Raw genomic sequence first — 16,456 nt, forward strand, 5'->3', positions numbered from 1 at the left:
AAAAGCCTAAAAATGGTGGAAAAACCTATTTAATCTGTAACCCCAGTAGTTTCACCCTCTCTTTGACGAAAAAAGCATTAAAATGGTGGAAAAACCTATTTAATCTGTAACCCCAGCAGTTTCACCCTCTCTTTGATGAAAAAAAGTCTAAAAACGGTGGAAAAACCTATTTAATCTGTAACCCCAGTAGTTTCACCCTCTCTTTGATTAAAAAAAATCCTTAAAATGGTGGAAAAACCTATTTAATCTGTAACCCCAGTAGTTTCACCCTCTCTTTGATGAAAAAAGCCTAAAAATGGTGGAAAAACCTATTTAATCTGTAACCCCAGTAGTTTCACCCTCTCTTTGATGGAAAAAAATCCTTAAAATGGTGGAAAAACCTATTTAATCTGTAACCCCAGTAGTTTCACCCTCTCTTTGATGAAAAAAGCCTAAAAATGGTGGAAAAACCTATTTAATCTGTAACCCCAGTAGTTTCACCCTCTCTTTGACGAAAAAAGCATTAAAATGGTGGAAAAACCTATTTAATCTGTAACCCCAGTAGTTTCACCCTCTCTTTGATGGAAAAAAATCCTTAAAATGGTGGAAAAACCTATTTAATCTGTAACCCCAGTAGTTTCACCCTCTCTTTGATGAAAAAAGCCTAAAAATGGTGGAAAAACCTATTTAATCTGTAACCCCAGTAGTTTCACCCTCTCTTTGACGAAAAAAGCATTAAAATGGTGGAAAAACCTATTTAATCTGTAACCCCAGCAGTTTCACCCTCTCTTTGATGAAAAAAAGCCTAAAAACGGTGGAAAAACCTATTTAATCTGTAACCCCAGTAGTTTCACCCTCTCTTTGATGAAAAAAGCCTTAAAATGGTGGAAAAACCTATTTAATCTGTAACCCCAGTAGTTTCACCCTCTCTTTGATGAAAAAAGCCTTAAAATGGTGGAAAAACCTATTTAATCTGTAACCCCAGTAGTTTCACCCTCTCTTTGATGAAAAAAGCCTAAAAATGGTGGAAAAACCTATTCAATCTGTAACCCCAGCAGTTTCACCCTCTCTTTGATTAAAAAAGCCTAAAAGTATCTGATTTTAAAAAGGTGGAAAAGCTTTGCAACAAGGTGATGAAGTAAAGAGATTATTACTCCTGCTTTAACCTCCTTGCACAGGTTGATTGATTGATTTTAAGATCCTACGTGGATTTTCATCCTCTTATTCATCCCGTAGACTAAGATCCTCCATCAGAGGGCTTTTACTTGTTTATTTGACTCTGGTTTAAAGTGCAGGGATGTCTTCTTTTAAAACATGCTTTTATAATCTTGTTTTTTCTGAGTTTTTATTGATGAGTTGGTCATTTAATGAGTTGTTTTAGGGTGTTTTTACCTGGTTTTATTTTCATTTCCAGGCACTTTTTAACATGCTACATGGATAAAGTTTATTTGTCTCATCATCATTATTAGAAACAAGCCTTATAGATTCTTTTTATTGACTCTTTTTGTTTTCTGAGGCTTTTCAGATGATGTGTATTTGAGTTGATGTCATTTAAAGCCACAAAGCTGCACGATGCTGGGTTTCTTGGATTGAACTACATTCCAACTCTTGAAAGTTATGTTTTATGCTTCAAATAGAAAAGGAATAAACACCCGAAATGACTCGTGAAGACTAGCGCTGACTTGGTAAACTTTACTGTCATTATTTCTGTTTGTAATGATCGCAAAGACACCCTTTTGACTCTTTATGGATTTATTGCATGACCAGGTGTTACAGTTGCACATCCAGCAGATCTAACATTGCACAACAGAGGGTTCATTTGGATGAAAAAAAAGAAGATTGAATCAGCAAACAGCTCAATGAGATTGCTGCAGCTTGGGAGAGAAGAGCTTGTCCCACACCTCCACCTTCAGGATGGCTCTGCCCATCGGTGACATGGTTGCCTTGATGTCCAGGGCGCCGCCCTCAAAGGTGAGGCCGCAGCCTTTGGCCTCCTCCCGCACAAAGCCCTGCTGCTCCTTGTTATAGTACATCTCTTTGTACAGCTTCTCGTTGACCTCTTTGCCCTCATGGTAGATTCCCAGGGCCAGCCAGTTCTTGTACAAGTTGTAGTCGTAGGGCACAGAGAACATTATAGCTAGTGTCTCTTTAACAGTGTTGCTGTGCCTCTCGAACAGATCGTAGGTGAGGACGCCCACCGCGCCCGTGGCTTTGGCGCTGGTCTTGCCAAAGTTGCACACTTCAGTCTTCAGTGGGCGCACGGTGGGTTGAGGGGGGCTGTGGCAGCTGCCACTGTCCAGGAAAACCCTAATTTTTACCAGCAAGAAAGGACAAAGAGTCATTCAGATATTCAGGCTGCTCTTTCTGCACATTTCAGGCTCAGTTTCTACAAGCAAAGAGGTTTTACTCTTCGGTCATTTTGGACTTACTTGGGGTTAATCAGGCAGTAGCTGTTGGTGAGGTTGCTGATCTCGATGGTGACATTCCTTCGGGTTTTCAGGCTTGCAGCCAAAGCCTCTGCTGATTCACTCATTGTGCTGTTTGTAAAGGTTTAACTGCAGAAAAAAAAAACCCGACAGAAAATCAATCTGCTGCTCTGAAAAAATATCTCCCAGAGTAGGAAAACGCAGGGGAAAAAACCAGCTTACCTGTCCACAGTGACGGATCTGAAACACTGGCTCAGCCTTCAGTTGAGTCTCACTGGGGAAGGTGAGGCACCCAAAGGTGTCTCCACCCACAACGCACACCTGCAGCCCGTCCCTCCCCATCTTAAAATCTGCGTTTGCTCCTCATCTCAGATGAGACGTGGAGACAGAGGGTGTGGCCAACAGGAACAGCAGCTTTTCTTGTGTTCTCAGTGTTTCTTTTGCCCTGCTACAAGTAAGTTTGTCGAGCCTTCGGTGACATTGTGTCATACCTCAGACATTCCTTGAACCACACCTTTTGTCTCAGTATCTGTGAATTGTTTGTGTGGGGAGACGAACGTGCAAAACCTCTGCAAACCGTGTTCATACATGTTTAAATTTACAAAAGTTGAGCAACTTTCTAAAATGCGATAACATCTTTTAACTGTTTGAACCTTTGTTCAACAGACTTAATCCCTTCATTCACCAGCTTCCTTATATAAAAAAAATATAACAAATGTTACATTTGATGTGAGCAGCACAAAAAAAGGTTCCTGATCAACAGTTCTCCAAGTTTTTCTTTGGACATTTTCTGCTTTTTCATTCATTTTCAGTGCTTGTACCTGAGCATTTTCAGGGGAATGTGTTTTTATTTCTTTGTTAAACCTCTTAACTCTGAGCTATGAACCATTCAGGCAGAGAAAAGGCTCCTAACTCAAGGGATGAACCAGTGTTGTGTCGACACAGAACAGACAATTTAGCAAAGAAGCCATTTTAAACTGGATCTTTAGGCACTTTGTTACCAGCAGCCTGTCACAAAGACACATCATTTGTTCCCATTTCTTTAGTTGCATCTATGAAAAACAGCAAAGAAAACACAGTTTGACAGACAGAAAATAGGATTTCTGCAGCAACAAGGTGATTCCCAAAGAGCTATTAGCTGAAAACTTGGCATATCTCAGCATGGTGTGCAGTGTGTCCTTAAAACATTTGAGGAAACTGGACAAGTGGAGGACAAAAGAAGAAGTGTCAGGCCTAAAAAACTATCTACAGCAGATGAACAGGATCTGAAAGTGATGTCCTTAAGAAAGAGGAAAAAATCCAGCTGTGACCTGACAGGACCTGAGAGATGCATCTGGAGCTTCAGCTGATCCATCTACTGTTGGCCCAAGCCTCATCAGAAATGGTCTCCATGGAAGGGTGGCTGTCAAGAAGCCGTTCTTAAGGAAGGGAAACAGGGAGAAAAGGCTGAGCTATGCCAAATGACACAAGAAGTGGACTGAAAATCAGTGGCAACAGGTCTTATGGAGGGATGAATCCTCCCCAGAGCCCGGACCTCAACATTATTGAAGCAGTGTGGGATCATCTGACAGAGAACGGAACAAAAGGCAGCCCACATCCAAAGAAGAGCTTTGGGATGTCCTTCAAGAAGCCTGGAGAACTATTCCTGAAGACTCCTTAAAGAAATGACAGAAAGCTCGTCTCAGAGGGTTCAGGCTGTGTTGGAGAATAAAGGAGCTCAGACCAGATATTCACTTTCAAGCTGCTCAGAACTGAACAAACTCTGTTTTTTAATCTTGTTTCCATTCAGGTTTCAGTAAACCTGTTTCCTGGTAGGTGTGGTTCAAGACTTTTGCACAATACTGCACAAGCAAATATTTGTGCTCATGTGAGTTTTCCCCTTAAATTAGATATTAAACAAAGAAGCATCAAAGACAAGCGGTGAATTTAATAGTTTTTTATTCATTTAAAACACCCAGAGCGACAACAGTCCTCATTCAGGAACATTTCATTTCATTCTGAACATTTTCCTCTCACAGCATTACAATCATCTGCCCATCTTGTCATACAGCTCCAGCTTAATAATGGCTTTGCCCTCGTCGGACATGCAGCCCCTGACGTCCAGCGCCCGCCCCTGGTACACCACCCCTGAGCCGTCGGCCTCGTGCCGCACGAAGTTGGTGAAATCTTTGCCCTTGTACATGTGGTCGAACAGCTTGTCATCGCAGGCACGCGTGTGCTCGAAGATCCCCACGCCCAGCCAGTTCTTGTAGAAGTTATAATCGAACGGCACGGAGAACATGACGGCCATCACCTCGTTGCAGTGCCGCTGCTGCATGTTGAACAGCTCGTAGGTCAAGACGCCCACGGCGCCCGATGCCGTGTTGTCGTCCTTGATGAACGAGCACACCTCGGTTCTGGTGGTGCGCACGGTGGGCTGCGGAGGGCTGAAGGGGAAACCGCTCTCCATGTGAACCCTGAAAGGAAGGAGGAGGAGGTCGAGGGTGGTTAAAGCAGCAGAACGGGCTCTGGGACTGATGGTTCTGATCATGGGAGAATGTTAACAGAAGCTGCCTGATGTGACCTTTAACCTTGTGGCTCTGCAGGGTCCAAATGGGGCCCAGTTTCAAAGGAAAAAGGTGAAATAGTCACATTGATTGAATCTATATTGATTCCTGTCCACAATTACGCAATCATGTCTTCGAGTAACTTTACTTTAAAACGTTGTTTTTGCATTAAAAACTACTTCAGGTGAGGTGTTAAACACGAGATGCTTCAAGCTAGAAAAGCATCCTGGTTTCTATTAAAACAGATCATGTAAAAATACTTCTTTTACAGGCTGCTGAGTCCAGCTGAGTCGACAGAATGTGTTAAAAACTCAAACCAGACACGTAGCTGCAAAATAAATGGATAAATAAATAATTCATCTTCTTCTTAGACAGAACAAACACCTAGTTTTCTGTTCTGTGACCTCAAACTGATGCAAAATAACTTAAAAGAGACACAAACAACGATATGACAAACAAAATACTCAAAAAGAAAAGGCTAAAATCAACCAACAGGAGGCAAAAATGAATAAGAGGAGAAACAAAATTACACTGAAATACATGCCTAACAACCAAATAAAGATTAAATAACAGATAAAATAATCAAAAGGACACAGAAAATAAGGGAAACAAACTCTAAATCATAAGAGACATTTGCAAAATAAGCAACAGGAGATAAAAAACTAGACACAAAAGACACAAAATTAAGATTAGATGAATGCATAACAACCAAAAAGAGATGAAAGCACGTAAAAAACCACTGAAAAAATTACCACAAAGACCAAAGAATATTCCACAAATCCACAAAAATGGAGACAAAACAAGTGAAAGAGATGCAAAATGACTACAGACAAAAAAAACAACTGAATGGAAACACTTAGAAACAGTGAAAGATACAAAATAATCAGAAAATACGCGAAATATCACAGACAGAGGAGGGGCTCCCAACCTGTTTTAACTGCTTTTTAGAGCAATCTGAGGGCCTGTCAGCTGATTAATCTCAGATCTAAAATCAGATCAATAAAGTTTACGAGGGGAAATCAGTTTCCAGCAGCTTCGTGTCTCTTACTTTGGGTTGACCAGACAGTAGGTGCTGCTGACGTTGGTGATCTCTATGGTGCAGTTGCGGTTGGTGGTGAGGGTGACGGAGTGGGACTCTGCAGTCTCAGGCATGGTGACGGCTGCTGGAGACGGTCACAGGCAAAGACAGGAGATGTGAACGTGTCAGAAGAGCAAAGAAATACGCACAACTGTGAAGAAGATGACGCGCAGCGCAGCATCACTTCACTATTCAACGCACTTCTTCCGCTTATGGACAAAAACGCCGTCAAAACTGCATTAATATGTGAAACAAGAGCACTTACTTCTGGTAATGTTGTGCACAAAGGATGGCAGAGAGTCCTCTGAAAACAGGTTTGGAGTTGGGTTCGGAGACAAGTCTGAAGTCCCACCCTCACAGGAGCAGGCAGGTGTGGTCCTGCGCTCCTGCGGTGTCACACCCACGCGCGTAATCTATCACTTCACCTTTAACGTTGGAGCAGGAACATTTGGAGTGAAGCAACTCCGTGTTGGTGAGGAAGTAGAAGCTCAACGAGTGAAGCATCTCAAAGTCTGGCCGCGTAAAGAGCCGCGCCCCAAACATGGAGTGAGCTGTTTAAGATGGAGCCCAAACTGTTCAGACTGGTTCATCTGGAAAAAAACAGCTTTTCAGAAACACTGCTGTCTTACAAGGACAATGCATGCTTTCTAAGGAGGCTTAACGCTGCTGTAACTGTCGTGAATCACAGCTTGAGTCAACACAGCTTTTCTTTAAGGTTTGGATATGAGTGAACCGTTTGCTGTAGCCTGTCCCAGCATGTCAGGAGCCTGAGAGGCGAAAAGTCATCTGTCCAACAGACTCCAGAGTTCACGGAGGCGTCCGGGCGCCACAGCGCAACCAAAAGGATCAGAAAAAGCTGTGCAAGCACAAAAATGAGCACGATGCGACTAAAAAAAGACAAAAACTACCACAAGATGTTTTCAGAATAAAGCAAAACGACCCCAAACAATGCAAGACAGCTATAGAGTGACACGATAAATACACCAATTTACTAAAACAGCAGAATAAAACGATACCAAACAGCGCTTCTGACGCACAAAATTAGTGAAAAGACACAATATCAGACCAGAAATAATCACAATGCAATGAGAGCTGCTCCAAAAAACAGTGCAGTGAACAAAAAGGCGGGAAATAAAACCACAGAGACACACAATGACCACAGAAACTCTTTATAATGTGACTACAGAGGGGCCTGGAGCCCACACTGGAGGCCCCTGGACTTACTCAACAGATGCTTTCTCATGACTGTAATTAGAGATTCGTTCAATCGTCCTGCAAGCTCGACCGACAAGAACAATTCAGTTTATTTAGAAATGACGACTAGCAGGGATCAGAAAACATGTTTTAGAGGAAATTTAAAACTGCTTGTGTTGTTAAAGCCAAAATAAGATGCAAATTGAAGAAAATGTGCCGTAAAATATAAAAAACCAAGTCTAAACCAAATCTTTATTGATGTTTTTTGGTTCCTGACCCTGATTAGTCGGAGAGTTTATTCTGAAAGCGCTTTAATTGCATGTTTAATCAACCGGTTACAGCAACTATAGCGTCCTAAAAGTCACCCGATGCTGCTCTTTATTCGTTTTTAACACTTCAGCACCATCTAGGGGTCAAATCAAAGTGTAGAAACAAGTCCTTTTCCCGTGCACCTGAAATATCTGTTTCTATAATATCTGCACCTGTTTGTCCTTTTGAACAAACTTTATTGACATACAGCAAATAAAACAACATTCCAAAAGGCAAAATGATGGAACATCAGTTGCATACATAAGGAAAAAAGAATATACTTGGGGTTTTCCTTGAGTTTACATTATTTTACAAGATTTAATAACCGTATGCCATTTTTTTTCTCCATAAATTGAAGTGTTTTTAAATAAATACATAATACGGTTTGGTCTTCACACATTCGTTTTCATGAATGACGAACTTCCGGATCATAACTAACACATTAAAGGCCAAAAACTGTTCCAAAACTATCCCAAACAACATTTTTTCCTCCCAGATTTGGCTACTTCATCTATATATAAATATTGAGAAATCAAATTTCTATACGATGAAATGTGGTTTAGTTCTTTGACAAACAGTTAATAAAATTACTGCTTTTCTGAGGATTTCATTGTTCCGGTGTGGCTGCAGAGCATTAATACAACTTTAAAGTATTTTCTTTGACTTCTCATAGTTTTTATTTTGACCACAAGATGGAGCTGAAATGTTACAAATGACAGAAATAACACTGATACAGGTTCAGGGCTTTGATCCAACAAGTTGTGTCCATTAAAGAGGCTTTAAATACCTCAAATAATGAAATACAGACATCAGATAATGTGAATATATATGATATATGACTATGAACAACACAATAAATCAGTATGAATGACTTTATCTTCTTGCTAATCTACAATAATATACAAATACATCTACAGGAAATAATACTGAATAATATGGCCGGGACTCGATAAAAAAAAAATCTAATTAATTAGAGGCTTTGTGATTAATTAATCGAAATTAATCGCATTTTAATCGCATATAAATATTTGACCTGAGAACAGTGAGAAGCATTTTTTTTCACATGTTTAGTATACCAATGAATAATGACTGAATACATAAGTTTAAGCAACAAAACATTGTTGTTTTTTTAAGGTGGTACTTAACCAACCGTGCTCTTATAGACGCTTCCATCCATCCGTCGTTTTTTTTTTAATTAATTTTTTTATCCCTTTTAATGGACAGGACAGATAGAAAGAGACACAAAGCAGAGATGGGGGGAATGACATGCAGTAAAAGGCCGTCCGATGCGGGATTCGAACCGGGGCCGACAGCAGCAGCCCACCACTACGCTACTGACCATCCCATCTGTATGTCTTTTAAAACAACATTTTCCATCCACGGGGCAAACCAAAGCGGTCTCATCAGCTTCTTCTCCATGTTTGAATATTGTTCACTGTGGTTTGTTGTTGTCTGAAGTCATGAATGTTAGTTGGTGCTCCAGTATAATCGGTATGCCTGAAACTCATCCAGTGAGAAACGTTCCGCGTGCAAAAATAAGTGTGATTAAAATGCGTTAATTTTCATTTTGGTGTAATTAATTAATCTTAATTAACGCGTTAAAGTCCCGGCCATAATGAATAATCAACAGTTTTTTTTGTTGTTAAGACTTCAGAACTACTAAATAAAACATTTTAATTTTAAATGCATTTTAAGGCTAACATCTCAAACCTCAGCCTGCTTCATGAAGCAGATTTTTTACAATAAGCAGTGCTGCTATCCTGGCCAGGCCCACCCTGACTCTGGTGGCTCGACTCCCATTAATATCCTGTGTTTTTTTCACGTGTCACAAGGCACGTCGTGAGTGCAATCAGACATCAATGCAACGACTGAGGATTTCAGCCTTGGATCATCAGAAAGATGCATGTTTTAAGTAGATTATTTTCAGGAATCAATCCTGACTATTTGCTGCGAGAAGCTAACAAGAACCAAGGAGAAGTTAGCACAGGATCGGAGAGGAAGGTAGGAGAAGCCAGGCTGAGCGAGGAGCCGAGTTCCCAGTTTGTTGTTTATCATTTACATCGTTTATGTGAGGATGGGAATGGGAACCAGGCTATTGGTGGATGAACAGCATTCCTTTGGCATTAATAAAATATATAAAACCACCAGGAAAATGAGGGAGCAGCAGCTTTTACAGTTCATACCCTCAGCTCAGACTCATTTCTCTGGGAACATGGCTCCGGCAGTGATGGCGGACAGCCCCGTCTTCTCTTCTATCCATTTGTTGTAGTTGGTAACTCTGGCGTAAACACCAGGTCGGTTGACGTTTGCACAGCCGTCGCCCCAGCTGATGATTCCAAACAGGAACAGCCTGTCGCCAACCTCGCATACCAGCGGCCCTCCTGAGTCGCCCTGCAGGAAAAAGACGTGCAGCATTAAAGAAAAACCACTAAACTGATCTATTTGAGCAGAGCTGAAGTCAAGATCAGACACGTTCAAATACCTCGCAGGCATCCTGACTCCAGTCGGGACGACCGGCACAAAACATGCTATCAGTGATCATGTTTCCATAATAATCCTTTTGTCCACACACATCATCAGAGATGAGGTTCACCTGAGCCTCTCTGAGATACTGAGACTTATACCACAAACCTGGAGAGAAGAGGAACGGTTAAATTATGCGGATGATAAGCAGTTTGTTGCAGAGCTCATGCTTTTTGTCCCAGATCTACTTTACAGTAACAACGGGGGACTTTCTTCACCCTGTTTCTCTTTGCCATATCCAGCGATCTCACAGGTGATGCCTGGCTGGAGCCGCTGCTGAGGCGGTGGCAGGCAAACAGTCTTCACCGACTCGCTTTCCTCGGCACACTTTCCACTTCTCGCCTTCAGTTTCACCAGAGCTGCGAGACAGTTAACAAGAAACACTGAAAATGTGACAGGCTCATGGCATCCGTGTCGAAGCTAAACTACAAAATAAAATCCATGAAAGCAGGTAAATCTTTTCTCAGGGTGATAAAAGGTTCTCTGTGTTGGATATACTGACACCTTGTGGCAAAAACTACAAACTGCAACCAACTAAATATCCCCAAAACTTAAATAACCCACTGTTGTATGTGATGGTGCAACAAGGCAAGAAGAGTGACCCACAGTGTCTCTAATAAATGTTCTTCTTCTACAGTAATGAAAACACAGCAACTCTACACTAAAAAAAAACATATTTATAAACATTCATTCTGGTTTAATATTAAAAAGTCATGCTGAAGATCACACAAATGGTGCAACATGACATTAAAAGTAATGTATGGTTGTGTCTCTTGCAGGTTTTCTGCACGAGTTCAGACAAAATAAATCAGCTCTTCTGCTCGATCTTGTTGGAAAATTACACTTTAGATACATATTCTCATGCAGCTTTACCACTTTGTTACACAGAGGTTATCTCATATATTAGAAATCATATATAATTTTACTTAATTATCAAGGTTTCTAATTAAAAAAGGAAATAAAATTTAAAAAAAGGGAAACATAGTGTTGGAGGCTGCTCGCATTCACCCTCCTGCCCTCATATTTATCCACATGAAGCCCAGTTAGCGCGACTGGATGAAAGTATTAGAGCGTCGCTATGAAAATCGCAGCTGCAAGGAATTATGGGACAGAATTATATCCTTTCTGTCATAAATGATGCTGCAGTGTTTCCTCTGGTAAAGGAGGTTTTAAAGGAAGCAGTGGAGCTCCTTTCCTTAGCATTTGGAGAATTTGAACAGCTCTTATCTTGGCTGATACTTCTGGGCCATTTTACTCAAAATACAAAAGTGACTCATAAGCAAGCAAAAGCTATTGAAAATCAGTAGATTTTCATGTAATTTGTTATGACAGTTGCAGTTTTACTCTACTGACATCAGCAGAAAAGAAAGTCGGTTTAAAAAGCCCTGTAGGAGACTTACTTTGATAAATTTGACAGTCAAATGTATTCTCTGTTCCCTCTTTTAGGTGCAATCTCATTACCAGTCATCAGTCGAGGCTGACTTAAGAACTGTGACTTATATGCATAATATTTCACCTCTGTTTGTAGAACTGTTGCTACTGATGGTCCATTCAGAGACAATTAGGAAGCAGGTTTTCCCAACTTCCAACTCGGGAATAAGAATGTAAGAATGTAAATTGTAAATTGGATATCCTCGTTGGGATATTTCACATTAAACAAAGAGCTGATTGTGAATTATGAGCTAATTTATTTCATGAGTGAGCTACAGACCTAATGATGAATGTGTTAACAGCAAAGCAAAAAGCAAGAGTTTCCACTTCTAAGGTACAGTTTTTGAGCTGCTAGTATATTCAATAATATGATATTTTCAATCTCAATTACAGAAAAGGAGATTTTTCCATAATATCCCTTTAAGTTTAGCTAACTTTGGCAGCCCTAAATAAAGAAAATCTTATGTTTTTAAGGTCTGTAACACAGAGACTATTTGATTCCCAGCATATGTGCAAACATTAAGCATTTATAAATACTTTAGGATCTTTAAAGAGAAATAACTGAGTCTATAAAATGAATTTGGGATATCGTATATTGTTCAGAGATCATGTAACGTAATATTTGTATAGTTTGGAGTAAAGATGCGTTCGCACCAATGTCATTGTTGAAGTTTCCCTCGCTGTTGTCAAACCCTTCGTAGGTGTAGATTTTCTCCACCCTGAAGCTTTGCTCCACAGCTGGGTCGCTCTCATTCAGGGCGTTTTTCCCAAGGATGACGGAGAACCGTCGGGATTTCGTCTGAGAACTGAAACACAAATTCCCAACATAAGTTAAGTTGCTCTGATTCCTCAGCACCTGCCGTGATTGCAGGAGGTGATCTCACTTCTTTACCCTTCAGGAAAGCAGTGGGCGGCCGTGAGGACCCAGCAGGTGGAGATTAAACTGCCCCCGCAGCGGAAAACTCTCTCTGAAGATTTACTACGCCAGAATATGGCAGCGACCCATGGGTGTGATTCCACAGTTGCAATTGTTCCGCCCACAATCTTCATCTCCTGTGTTCTGGTGCGCTGACCGCATGTCATCCCTGCAGCTGGGGGATTACGTCATGTTTAAAACGGGGTCAAATTAAAACGGGGTCAAATTAAAACTTTGAGACAAAACAGGTTGTAATGACTCACTTGTTTGAGGCTCGGTGGAAGCGAGGAAAGGTGTGGCTGTAACTGCAAAACATCAAGGAGGTGTTAAAACTCTGATGAAGCATGCATCATGGATTAGATTTAAGGCCATCCGTCTTCAATAACGGCTCAAATGTTAGGACATACTGAGCCACCTTTATGAATTTTACAAAGTGTCTTTGTGCCTGAAACTAGGTCAGAGTGAGATCTGACTCAACTGCAAATTAACCAAAACTGATTAAACAGAACTTAAGCTGCACCTGTTTGACCGTATTTTAACGCTCTGCTGCAAGACAATAAAACACTCACTGGACTGAAAGCCACAACGTCGAATTTCACAATATTCCCACACCAGTCGTTGGTTTCTCCGAACAAAACACCACGGACGCCGTCTGTAGTGAAGATTTCTGAAGGAAAGCAACAAGACATCAGGCTACACGACTGAAACGGTTATTAAAAGGTCCTCACTGTGAAGTATTTCCTCCTTCTGGTTCTTAAGAGTATGTGGTCAGAAATAATAAGACAACATTTTGATAAGTTTGGGTTGCTTCACAAACACTGCTTGTCAAATCCAAGGAAATGTTGGACAAACAGTCTTAACGAAGGCTAATTAACCTTTCACTAGCCCTTACCCTAAGATTAGATCTCTCCCCAGAAATACAAGTTACCGGATTTCTGAACAGATACCTTGACTTTAATGTGAAAATGGCCTATAGGTCCACATCTGGGCTGTTATCTTCAGCTCCTGGCTGATGACAAGATGATAAATATGACGTACCAAAACTGGTCCAGATGCACTATTAACAACAATCGACATCAACAATTAAACTGTTTTTTGGGAAATAAATTACACTCTTAACAAAGAGTGTAAAGTCTGGAGAGATTTTATGGATGAAGAAGCCTGTCTCCTAATTTGATAAAGAAAAATACTAAAGAGCCAAACTATTACTGAAATGAAATGACAGTAAATAATCCTTATTTCATGAATGATCAACGTATGCTAACATTTTCTCATGATCATAAGATCTTAGTTTTAAGTCTTAACAGGAATGTTTGTAAATGTATGTGTAAGGACATTTGGAGTTTCAAAATCAGAAAATATCTAAACGTCAGCTTAAGACAGCATTCTCAACCCCTCATGATGCTATTTTAGCTTAATTAGCCCGCTAGCATGTTCTAATTATGTTAGCTTAATTAGTCCGCTAGCATGTTCTAATTATGTTAGCTTAATTAGCTTGCTAGCTACTGCTGACAGGAACTACAGTAGGCAAGTTAGCTAACATTTGAGTGGCTAAAGATTAAAAGACTGTGTAACATATGTTTTTCTCTTCTGTCTTAGAGTGTTAATGTTTCATAGTTTAACATCTTCTGATGTAAATCAAAACTGTGAATGGCAAACTTTGCAAGAGGAAGCAACACAGAGAGAAGCTAATAAACCAAACTAACGGTTGGCTACAAATAACACTCAAAAAAGAAAGTTATTTCAATAGTTAACCCAAGTTAATATAAGTTAATATAATTAGTAGCAGGCTAATGATTAAGTGGTCAGTACACGTACTAATTAATGCTAAAAGTGAGATACATGGTTGTAGCTGAAATAGAAATTTAAGAGAATGTAAACTAGCAGGTTCTGCCTCTACAGACTACAGTCAGGCTGAAACAGCTTCAATACATTTTTGACTGATTCTTTAGGTGTCTGGAACTATAGTGGAAGGATAAAGCATTTCATTAAGAGAAGATCCAACCCATTGGTGTTCAATTCAGGTAATTTACATGGTACCAGTTCACAACAAAAGTCATCTCAGGATGCTCTACAGAGAAAGTAAATAAGTCCAATTCAGTCCAGTCAAAATCAAATTAAATTCTTGACAATTCGATTGAGCATGATAAGAAATGTAAATCCTAAAGAGGATTGAAACTTCGGCGGGTGTCTAAGGGGATTGGCATCTGGTGACGACAAAGGAAAGATATGATTAAACAGTTTCATTCTGAAACCATTAAGTGACCTCTCGTGAATGGGAGGATTGTCATCCTGGGAGAGGCCTCTCCCATCAGGACAGAGATGTATCATCATGGTGCCCACGCAGGGGAACTTTGTATTGTTTTGCAATGTCAAATCTGTGAAATACTGCTCCAGCAGTATGTTTGACAGATTGAACTTGGTCTACCTGCAGTAGTTGTGCCTCCCGGAGTAGATGTCTGAGTACAGGTAGCGTCTTCTGGTGTCTGAATCCCACTGCTCACACGTTTGTCCGCTGGCTGATTTGGACACCGTGCCTCTGTAGTACAGTCCAATGCCCTCATAGCAGCCATCTCTTTTAACTACATGCACAGCAGGATATTGGAGGGTGATTAAAAAAGGTCAACAACATGGACGAAGGAGATAAGTGTGGAGATAAGCGTCTCACCTCTTTCACAGTGTTCCCCTTCAAAACCATCAGCACAAAGACAAAACAGGTGTTCAAGAGTGGTCAGCGAAGGGATGGAGGTGCCTCCATTGAGACAGATCCCATCTACAAACCAAAATTATACACTTTATACTCAAAGTACAGAACCAGCGAGCTTTCATGAATGTTGAGTAGCTTACCTGCAGTTTCAGAGGAGGCAAAAATAGAAGATCTCTCCCTTCTCTTGTGTTTCCACAGGCCCTGAAAGAGATAAGCTTGTGAATGAAAAGAAATTCAAAGTTTCAGTACAGGAAAGATAAAAAAATAAAGATTCTTACCGCCTCGGCTGCTGACAGCGCTGCCAGCACGGACATGAAAACACAGCAGCTTCTTGTTGTTATCATATTGCTTCACTGCAAAGGTTCAAATCAAAACAGAGTGCATGAGCGTGTCTGCACAGAGCTGAATGGGAGCCTCCTCGGGGTTTATTCTGTTTTATCTGCTGCATGCTGGGAGGAGGGTGAGCCCCGATTGGCTCCCAGCTGTTTGACAGCTGGATGGCCTCCTGGATTTGATGTGAGGAAATAACTGTTTGAAGGGCAAGTGAATGACTCATTGTTGTTAATCCGCAGCATTAATTCTGTGGCAGCACATCAATAACTCTGGTATGTCAGAAACAGGTCTGCAGATGTTTACATGCTGAGCTAAACAGATTCCAGTCTAAGTGTGATTAAATGTGGAATTTGTGGGTTTTTTAGTTTTGTATTCTAGTTTAATCTTTGCCTTTTAGTCTCTTGGTTTCACGGTATGTTAACTTTATCTTTCTGAGTTTATGTTTGAGTTCTGGTATTTTGTTTGTGCTTTTTTCTTTGTGGACACGTCTTCAGTCTTCAGTCCTTTTCATTAGATTCTTTTAGAGTTTTCTGGTTGTTTTCAGTCTTCTGGTTTAGTTTTTCTTTCCTCTGTTCCGAAACTCTTCTCTTTGACCTCATGAAAAACATCCTGGATTCCTATGAATCACACTTACACTCAACTGTGATGTGGGTCTGCAGCTCCGAAACTACAAATCTTCAATAAATATTATACAAAAATGCTTTAGAAACTCCATCTACTGCAATCTTACTACATTGTTAAATTAATTTTATGTCATATATATCCTATTAGAGACAATATGGACCCCAAGGGTCACTTAATTTAACAGAACCTATGAATCAAAGGCTCCTAACTCAAGGCATGAACCAGTGTTGTGTCGACACAAAACAGACAACTTTGCAAAGAAGCCATTTTAAACTGGATCTTTAGGCACTTTGTTACTAGCAGCCTGCCACAAAGACACATCATTTGTTCCCATTTCTTTAGCTGCATCTATGAAAAACAGCAAAGAAAACACAGTTTGACAGACAGAAA

The 16,456-nt window shown here is 40.4% G+C and overlaps 3 protein-coding genes across 7 annotated transcripts in view; all 3 read right to left on the reverse strand.

Moving 5' to 3' along the window:
• Positions 1-1,713: 1,713 nt before the first annotated feature.
• Positions 1,714-2,565, reverse strand: LOC140278714 (DELTA-actitoxin-Afr1a-like). The gene is made up of 2 exons (XM_072373786.1): positions 2,409-2,565; positions 1,714-2,286 (listed from the first exon to the last, which is right to left on the reverse strand). The coding sequence occupies exons 1-2, from the start codon at positions 2,510-2,512 to the stop codon at positions 1,836-1,838; spliced, it is 555 nt and encodes a 184-aa protein (XP_072229887.1). The 5' UTR covers positions 2,513-2,565; the 3' UTR covers positions 1,714-1,835.
• A 1,760-nt stretch (positions 2,566-4,325) lies between these two features.
• The window catches only part of LOC140279000 (DELTA-stichotoxin-Hmg2b-like), a 335,708-nt gene continuing 323,577 nt past the window's right edge, over positions 4,326-16,456 (reverse strand). Inside the window, exons 1-3 of one of the 4 annotated variants that reach the window (XM_072374163.1) lie at positions 6,295-6,402; positions 6,000-6,114; positions 4,326-4,861 (exon numbers count right to left, since the gene is read on the reverse strand). In XM_072374163.1, the coding sequence (XP_072230264.1) occupies positions 4,432-4,861; positions 6,000-6,103 (534 nt within the window). In that variant the 5' untranslated portion in view covers positions 6,104-6,114; positions 6,295-6,402 and the 3' untranslated portion in view covers positions 4,326-4,431. Of the gene's footprint in view, positions 4,862-5,999; positions 6,115-6,294; positions 6,403-16,456 lie in introns of those variants that run through there. The other 3 variants (XM_072374164.1, XM_072374166.1, XM_072374165.1) reach the window with 3 other exon arrangements.
• Positions 9,571-15,514, reverse strand: plaub (plasminogen activator, urokinase b). 2 transcript variants are annotated; one of them, XM_072373076.1, is made up of 11 exons: positions 15,388-15,514; positions 15,250-15,310; positions 15,071-15,175; positions 14,831-14,975; positions 12,972-13,069; positions 12,666-12,707; positions 12,379-12,577; positions 12,141-12,292; positions 10,274-10,414; positions 10,015-10,163; positions 9,571-9,923 (listed from the first exon to the last, which is right to left on the reverse strand). In XM_072373076.1, exons 1-11 carry the CDS (start codon positions 15,451-15,453, stop codon positions 9,729-9,731), a joined length of 1,353 nt encoding a protein of 450 aa, XP_072229177.1. In that variant the 5' UTR covers positions 15,454-15,514; the 3' UTR covers positions 9,571-9,728. The 2 variants fall into 2 exon arrangements, with proteins under 2 accessions (XP_072229177.1, XP_072229176.1); XM_072373075.1 differs by having other exon boundaries at positions 14,831-14,984.

Source organism: Leuresthes tenuis, unplaced genomic scaffold (genome assembly GCF_036924035.1).
Source record: "Leuresthes tenuis unplaced genomic scaffold, fLeuTen1.0.hap1 SCAF_20, whole genome shotgun sequence".
NCBI classification, from domain to species: Eukaryota; Metazoa; Chordata; class Actinopteri; order Atheriniformes; family Atherinopsidae; genus Leuresthes; species Leuresthes tenuis.

Excerpts from the sequence above, each read along its gene's own strand:
- LOC140278714 (XM_072373786.1), bottom strand. The coding sequence starts at position 2,512 with ATGAGTGAATCAGCAGAGGCTTTGGCTGCAAGCCTGAAAACCCGAAGG. Across the intron at positions 2,287-2,408 it reads TACTGCCTGATTAACCCCAA|GGTTTTCCTGGACAGTGGCA; the intron begins GTAAGTCCAAAA and ends GGTAAAAATTAG.
- plaub (XM_072373075.1), bottom strand. The coding sequence starts at position 15,453 with ATGATAACAACAAGAAGCTGCTGTGTTTTCATGTCCGTGCTGGCAGCG. Across the intron at positions 12,578-12,665 it reads TTCCACCGAGCCTCAAACAA|CTGCAGGGATGACATGCGGT; the intron begins GTGAGTCATTAC and ends GTAATCCCCCAG. Across the intron at positions 10,415-12,140 it reads AAACTTCAACAATGACATTG|CTCTGGTGAAACTGAAGGCG; the intron begins GTGCGAACGCAT and ends ACTGTCTCGCAG.